Source organism: Mus pahari, chromosome 10 (genome assembly GCF_900095145.1).
Source record: "Mus pahari chromosome 10, PAHARI_EIJ_v1.1, whole genome shotgun sequence".
NCBI lineage: Eukaryota > Metazoa > Chordata > Mammalia > Rodentia > Muridae > Mus > Mus pahari.
The window spans coordinates 61,079,626-61,088,218 of record NC_034599.1 but is presented as its reverse complement, the minus strand read 5'-3'; the positions used below and the strand labels follow the sequence as shown (position 1 = coordinate 61,088,218).

At 42.8% G+C, this 8,593-nt stretch overlaps 1 protein-coding gene across 1 annotated transcript in view; it reads left to right on the top strand.

Annotated features, from left to right (window-relative positions):
• Window positions 1-815: 815 nt before the first annotated feature.
• The window catches only part of Snx1 (sorting nexin 1), a 36,819-nt gene continuing 29,041 nt past the window's right edge, over window positions 816-8,593 (top strand). Inside the window, exon 1 of the mRNA XM_021207809.2 lies at window positions 816-1,079. Within this exon, the coding sequence (XP_021063468.1) occupies window positions 921-1,079 (159 nt within the window). The 5' untranslated portion in view covers window positions 816-920. The remainder of the gene's footprint in view (window positions 1,080-8,593) is intronic.

The window sequence follows — 8,593 nt, the reverse complement described above, 5'->3', positions numbered from 1 at the left end:
GGTTTCAACCAGAAAAGCAAACCATCTCTGTTGGTGTTAGTGGCAGGTTTCAGCTCCTTGAAAAGAAAGGATCATCTTGCAGAATTAGCCCGTGATAACATAACCTACGTTATCTTTAAACTCTAGTTGACTTCGACTCACCAACCTATGATTAAGTGGAACTTTTGATCCAATCCCAACAATATCCCTGCCATTTCACTTCATAGCCATCGGAAGTATAACCCCAAATTCTTAACGACCGAATTTAATGGACGGAGATCTCCCCCCTTTGTGTGAAGCCTGACTTCTCCAAAAATCTTTTATTGTTGCACACTCTAACACTGAGTGTGTTTAAATTGTTGACTTACAAGACTGCCTCATTAAACTGCAAGCACTCATTAAACCGAGAGCCAGGCGCTTTTGTATTTGTATTTGAAACGCACAGTAAGGTGCCAAGCTCACAGTGAATGCTCTGTATATGTTAAATGAATTAATGTCCAAAAACTAAGTGGCAAAACTTCCTGCAGTCTTTTCAGCCCTCAATCAAAAATATTTATTAAATCTCGCTGAGAGCACTGTGCTTGCCATGAGCAGGTGGCATGCAGAGGTTTTCAAACATTGTTAGTCACAGACTTCTTTATTCAAACAGAATCTTAGAAGCGTGACAGATAGAGCCATGCAGGGCACAAAGACCCAGAGGAACTGGACAGCCTCTAGCTCCTCCCCTGCCTACTTGGCCCGCCCCAGTGCAGCCTTGCGGTTCAGAGCTTGGATTGGCTGAGCAGCAGCCCAGGCCCCGCCCCAGGTCCCTCCCCCAGGCTCCGCCCCGACGGTCCCTCTGGGTCCGTAACGGCCCTCGCGCACCTCACACAGCTGGAGCGCTTTGCTCGCGGCACTGTCTATAAAGTTGTTGTTGCTGCTTCCGCCACGGGTGGAGGAAGATGGCGTCAGGAGGTGGTGGCTGTAGCGCTTCGGAGCGACTCCCTCCGCCCTTCCCTGGCATGGATCCGGAGTCAGAAGGGGCTGCCGGGGGGTCAGAACCCGAGGCTGGGGACAGCGACACCGAGGGGGAGGATATTTTCACTGGCGCCGCGGCAGCCGTGAGTTCCCACCATTGGGGCGGCAGACAGGAAAGAGCCCCCCAAAAGAGAACCCTTATCAAGGGTTCGAGGGCTTCGAGGATAGTGGGCCTGGTGGGAAGTCTTCGCTCGGTGTCAGCAATCAGGACTCCAGGGCCCTGAGTAGGAAACGAGCCCTAGAGCCTGGCTGCCCAAGCCGGGGCGGGAAGAGACGATGAGGGGTGTGGTGGCTTCACCTCGGATCCTTAATAGCCAAGAGCAGCCTAGGCCGTCCCCTGGCCCTGAGGTGTGGTTACCCCAAGGATTCAGCGGGCAGTTCTGCTGGTTGCGTCCTGGGCAGACTGACTTAACAGGACAAATAAGAAAATGAGGTGCAGACCATCAGTTCCCTTGCTTTATTGCACCGAAAGTGGAAACGTGATCTAGGGTAGGACCATGACCCGCCCACTGAGTCTCCTGTTATACCCAGCACTTCCTGGTCATTACCAAAAGCCCATTCTGGATTCTAGTTTATGAAAGTTAGGTTGTGACTCCTTTGATCTCTCGAAGAATCGTGGGGAAATGCTGAGTGAGAGAAATAGATTACACGGATCAGAAAGCGTTGTTTCTGTTAAAAGGATAAAGTGCTTGGAAACAGATCTGTAAATGTGAAGGGAAAGGCTGCCTCCCATAATAAATCTCTAGGTTTCAAATGAGAGCTAGCTGCTGGCAAAACAAACAAAACCTCCTTGTCTTTCCGTGTGGAATGTCATGGGTTAACAAACCCAGGAGAGATGTTTTGGGCTGTTTTATGAGAACACTGACTCATACCACTCGGTACAGTTAGTTCCAGCTTAGAAACCTCTTCAATACTGAGTCTATGCAGTTATCTTCCTTTCTTGGCTATTGTTTCTCTTCAGAGTAGCTAATCAGTATCAGACTGAGTTAAATAACTTTAAATTCTGTATACAGCATGTGTCTGAAAACTTGGAGGTGCTCCTTATATTAGAAAATTTAAATTTTGGAGGCTTTTTTTTTTAACATGGCCATAGTTAGAATTTTACTATGTTGTGAAATTGAAGGCCATAATCCCATAAAGTGGTTGCTGGTGCTAATGACAGTCGATTGTCTAATGATGTCTACTACTCTGAGAAAGAGTAACTTGCCGCTAATGGAGTCTTTATTTCTATTTAAGTATCTTTATATAGTTACTCTCATAAATCATGGAGAACAGCTACTGTTAGTAGCTTCTGAGATGATGGGTGAAATACCTGAAAATTGAAACTGGCACGGAGGAGCTGTTGTCTAGAGTTCTCAGTGAAATGCAGGAAGCTATGATTTTATTGACCTCATCCAGTTAGTTGATAGAGGCATGGCACTTCTTAAGACTGTAGAAATCTCTTGCCTTCTTCTCAAAAAATGAGGTAGGGAAGTCAGAATGACTTTGCTCTACCACAGAAAGTAGGTGCTGGGGTCAAACCCAGCTCTTTGCAAATGCTAGGTATACACTCTACCACTGAACTATGTCCTCAGGAGCTAGCTATCTTTAGATTTAACCCAGAATGCTAATCTTCAAGAAACCAAGGCTTCACTAAACGATTTTATTAAGCAACCATTAGTTATAAATTATATTTTTTAACAGATGCTTTAGTTGTGAGACAAAGAATTTAGACTTCTGCACAGTTATAGTGAAAGAAAAACACTGAAAAATTAAGAAATTAAGTTGGGCCTATTGGCTCAAACCTATAATCTCAACTACTCTGGACCTGAGGCAGGGGCTCTGTTGAAAGTTCAGGGTCAGGCAGAGGCAGGCGGATTTATGAGTTCGAGGCCAGCCTGGTCTACAAAGTGAGTTCCAGGACAGCCAGGGCTATACAGAGAAACCCTGTCTCGAAAAACCAAAAAAAAAAAAGAAAAAAAAGAAAAAGAAAAGAAAAGAAAGTTAGTTCAGGATCAGCCTGGTACGCAGAAGATTACGAAGAGTAGGCTTTAAAGTCTGATGTGAATCTAGGCGGTTTTCTTGCTTATTTTAACTTTGGTTTTTGTTTTGTTATTATCATTTGAGATAGGTTCTCATGTAGCCAAAGTGGCTTAAACTCCCAATCAAACCCCCTGCCTCCACCTCTGAATGGTAGGATGAGCATGTTCCACTAAGCTCGGTTTTGCTAGCTTATTTTTGGACAAAGTATTCTGTTAGCTAAATTTCCTGACAGAAAGAAAAGGTAAGTTTCCTGGTGTGGTAAATCCCAACACCTGGGAGACTGAGGCAGGAGGATCAAGACACTATGCTGGACTTCATGGTATGTTGTCTTAGGAAACTAAATCAGTGGGGATTTGGAGATCCTGATAAATGGTCAGAGTAAGAGGGATATGGTAGAATTACACACACACACACACACACACACACACTCCCGTCAACAGAGGGGTGCTGTTTTTACTACTGGTTTTATAAAGGTTAAGTTAGGATGTGAAATACTTGGAACAGTTGTTTCTACACAATAAAAATCTAAACTGTTTTAGAGAGCTTGGGCTGTTTTTGTTGATAAGGATTTCAGCAGTCAAAACTCCTATAAAACTGAATGAGTTAGAAAACAAAGCTAATTAATACGATTGACTTGATCAGCTAAAAGTCATCAGAGCAGGCAGTTGAGGGCTTCAGTGACTTCCTATTGTTTTAAGTTTTGGGGGGGGGGGGAGAAAGGGCTTGAACCTGGCATCTGAAGCATTTTAGACATTCTACTGTTGTACCATTGGGCTACATCCCAGCCCAAGTTAACCTTCCTATTGGGATTTGTTAACATTTTAGAAACAAAGAACTCAGCATTACAGTACTAGGAAGCTGAGGCATGTAGCATTTAAAACTAATTCATGGTATGCATGTAATGTTCTGGACAGCTGCTGCTGTTAATCATCCCATCTGCTCTTTTCTACAGCCAAGAAGCCATGTCACTACAGTAATAAAAATGGGATTTGTAATAAAAAGATAGGCCCATGGGGTACATCTCAAAATATACATGCTATTCAGTAGAATACGGGATCCTGAAATCAAAAGAATTCTAAAACAAATCAGAAGTCATTAATGAAAAGTTTGAATCCAAATCTTTAATGTAGACTTGAATCCTGATATTTAGTTGAAGCTTTCTTCTAGAATAGGGTTGTTCTCTCAGTAAAACAAGGGACTGAATTAAAGCCATTGGCATTTTAAATTCTTGATGTTATGTTCAAAAGATGGAAAACTGCATGCAGATTTTTATCGCCACACACGATTTCACTGGTCTGCTTACTGTAAGTAAAGGGTTCACAACAGAAGCAGGTCCCTTTGTCCTCCAAAGTCTTATCTGCTCATCTGTTCAGCAGCCTGCCAGAACCACAGGAGATTTCTCTTTCAAATAAAAAGGGAGAAACTATGGTGGCTTTTCTTATGCTGAAAGGAAGGGAAAAAATATGGAGAAATGAAGTCATTGGCTTAGATTTTGGCCAAATGTCAAACATCAGTGTCTTTATTTGGTTTTGTGTTCAAGCCAATTAGGATCTTTTTTCTCATTACTCTCTTGTGAACTAAACCCTATTGACTAGAGAAAGGTCTGGGAAAATAACATGAGATAAAGAAGGAAAAAGGCAAGGGACTAGAAAAGTCATGCTGAACAATTTGTCTTTGATTAGTCTAATATTACTTACAGAGCTATGTGCAAATGCTGAATGCCTGTAGTCCCAGCCTTTGGGAGGCTGAGGCAAAAGGTCACAAGTTCAAGGCCAGGCTGTTATATAGCAGACTCTGTCTTAAAACAAAAACAACAAAAGACTTATTTATATATGCCTTCTTGTTAAAATTAACAAGAGAGTATAATATATGTTATAAATTTAAATGTTTAAAAGTCTTAGATAGTAGACCAACAAAATAAAGGTGCTTGCTGATGACCCTAACAACCTGAGTTTGATTCTAAGCACCCACTAGAGATCTTAATCCCGAAAGTTACCCTCTGATTTCCTCCACATATGTGCTACAATGCGCACAGACTCACACACTCACACTAATGTAATTTAAATTTTGGGGACGGGGGTCGGTTTCAAGACGGGGTTTCTCTGTATAGCCCTGGCTGCCCTGGAACTCATTTTGTAGACCAGGCTGGCCTTGAACTCAGAAATCCGCCTGCCTCTGCCGACCGAGTGCTGGGATTACAGGCGGGCACAACCGCTGCCTGGCTGTGTAGGCTCATCTTACCAGGCTGATCCTTCTGCCTCAGCCTCCTCAATACCTGTGACTACAGTCAGGTGTTACTGTGACAGTTTCGATGAGTAACAGTTTTTATTAACTCAATGTATTTATATATTCCTGAAACAAGGTCCCATGTAGCCCAGTCTGACCTCTTGTTCTACAGCTGAGGATGACCTTGAACTTCTGCTCCTTCTGCCCCTACCTCTGATTGTGACCATTGTAGATACCTCATAAGTGTTATCCTAGCAGTTTGGTTTTGTTTTGGTTTGTTTTTGAGATAGGATCTATGAAGTTCAGGGAACCCTAGGATCTATGAAGGTCAGGGCATCCTCAGTCACACATCTCCCTGCTGTAACCTGAGTGCTGAGATTACAGGCATGGAACAGATACTGTCAGTATGTGTCTTTTTGTGCAGGCTTATTTTGCTAAGCATAATATCCTCAAGGTTCATCCTTGTGGTGTATATCAGTACTTTCTTTATGATGGATAATATCCTATCCTGTATCTTATCTTTTTTATCCATTCCTATGCCATTAGACACTGGGATTACATTTTGGCTATTATGAAATGTGCTTTTTAACAAGAGTGTGCAAACATACAGTTCCTCTTTTGCTTCTTTTAGATCTATTCCTAGTAGTGGGATTGCTGGATCATATGGTGACACTATTTTTAATCTTTTTTTGAAGAACCTCTATATTTATACCATTTTACAATCCCAGCTCAGCTCTTTTTCAACCTTGAGTGCATATGGGATAACTTCTTTCAATCTGGACAGAATTTGGGAATTTTATTTTACAAAAACAAACAAACAAGAAAACATGAGAAGAGTGACAGTTTCTCTGTCAGTGTTTTAATTCTGTATTCTGTAAAGCATGCACATGGGTGTTCCCCACGTTTGTCTTCAGTAAATTTGTGAAGTATGTATGTGTAAATTCATGTGGGAGGGGTGGGCTTATGTGTATACGTGTGTGTGTGTGTGTGTGTGTGTGTGTGTGTGTGTGTGTGTGTGTATGTGTATGCATCCCTGTGTGTCCAGAGGTCTAGATCATGCATTGTTCCTTAGGAGTCATCCATCTTGTGTTTTGAAACAGTTTCTCACTAGGACCTGGGACTTGCTGATTAGACTAGACTGATTTAGCCAATAGCCCTGCCTTCCCAGCGCTGGAAAGGCCAGTATGCCACCATGCCCAGCTTTTTAGGTGGGAACTGGGGCTAAAACTCAGGTCCTTATGCTTACATGGTAGGCATCTTACTGGTTCACTATCTCCTTAACCCCTTTCAGTAAATTTCTTTTTTTCTTTAAAGGGAGTTATTTATTTTCCAGTTGTATATGTTTTGGAGGGTACACTTATGTGTGTGGTGGGAGGTTCATTTCATTCCTGGATTTTTTTTTGGGTTTTTTGTTGTTGTTGTTGTTGTTGTTGTTGTTGTTTTGGTTTTTTCGAGATAGGGTTTCTCTGTATAGCCCTGGCTATCCTGGAACTCAGAAATCCGCCTGCCTCTGCCTCCCAAGTGCTGGGATTAAAGGCGTGCGCCACCACGCCTGGCTTCTCATTCCTGGCTTTTATGTGGCTGCTGGGGATTGAACTCAGGTCCTCAAGTTTAAGTGGTAGGCACTTTACCAGCTGAGCTATCTCTCCAGCCCTCCAGTAAATTTCTTGACACAAACCCTACTTTGGCCTTTTTTAAAAGTGCTGGTGATGATGGGGGAGTAGTGGCATGGGGGCGGTTGTCAGGGGACAACTTTCAAGTCAGTTTACTTCTGGCACGTGATCCAGGGGATCAGACTTGGGTCTGTCAGCTCTGTGTGGCTAGTGTCCTCGCTTGCTGAACCGTACCTCCAACCCTCGTCTTTAGTTTTAGCAGGACTTCTGATACTGAATCCTTTTATTTTTTAAGACAAGATCCTGACCTTGCCACTTGCTCCACAGACCAGGCTGGCTCCTAACTCACAGAGATCTGCATGTTAGGCATCCTAGTGCTGGGATTGAAGGCGAGCACTGCCACACCCTGCAATGGGGATTCCTGGATAGGTGCATTGTTTTGTTTAGTTAATAGTTTGACCACTTAGAACTCACACTAGTAAATAGTTACAGGTAAGTTTCTCTGTAAAGCTGGGTATACTCTAAGGGTGGAGCTAGAAGGAGGGGAAGCTCAAGGCCAGCAGGGCTGTGCGGGACTCTGTTTCCTGAGGCAAAAGAAAGGTTTCTTGTCTGCCTTGGCTTCTCATGGGGACACATTGTGCTTCAAAACCCGTGGTTAAATCTGGTTAGAAGTTCAGACGTGGGAGGCTGGGTGTGGCCCTTTAGTTCTAGCCCTCCGGAGGCAGAAGCAGAAGGATCTCTTAATTCCAGGCCAGTTTGGTCTAGAGCAGTGGTTCCCAATCCTGCTAATGCTCCAGTCTCCTCATGCATTAGTTCCTCATGTTGCAGTGATCCCCAACCATAAAATTATTTTCATTGCTACTTCATAACTAATTTTGCTACTGTTATGAATCATAATGTAAGTATTTGATATGCAGGATATCTGATATGTGACCCCTGTGAAAGGGCCATTCAAACCCCACAGGGGTCACAACTCATAGGTTGAGAACTAATGGTTTACAGAGTGACCAGGAAAGCTAGGGCTACATAAAGAAACCCTGTCTCAAATAGTAATAATAATAATAATAATAATAATAATAATAATAATGATGATGATGATGATGTTGTTAAAGTTCAGAAGTTTAAATTCCACATTCTGATAAAACTTTAGTTAATGGCAGCAATGTTCGATACTTTCAAAGCTTCATTTTAGTGATCAGCATAAACAATGAACAGTCATATCTTTCTGAAGTATAAAGACTTCATAGGTTGCTGGGCATGGCTTGCACCTTTATTCCCAGCACTCAGGAAGCAGAGGCAGGTGGTATCTCTGTGAGTTAGAGGACAGCCTGTTCTACAGGAGGACCCAGGGCTGTTCCACAGAGAAGCCCAGTCTTTAAAAAAAAAAAAAGATAGATAGAAAGACAGACAGACGAACGGACAGACAGATAGATAGATATTATCTTATATATGTCATTAAATTGTTCTGCACTTTACCTGATTTTCAGCATTATAAAGAAAGTAGTTAGAAAGTACTTGTGGGGAAAGAGAGAAAACTTTTCCAGATGACTAATAAGAGCTCAACCTAAATTTTATTTAGAATCGGTGTATAGCCGGGCGTGGTGGCGCACGCCTTTAATCCCAGCACTTGGGAGGCAGAGGCAGGTAAATTTCTGAGTTCGAGGCCAGCCTGGTCTACAGAGTGAGTTCCAGGACAGCCAGGGCTACACAGAGAAACCCTGTCTCGAAAAACCAAA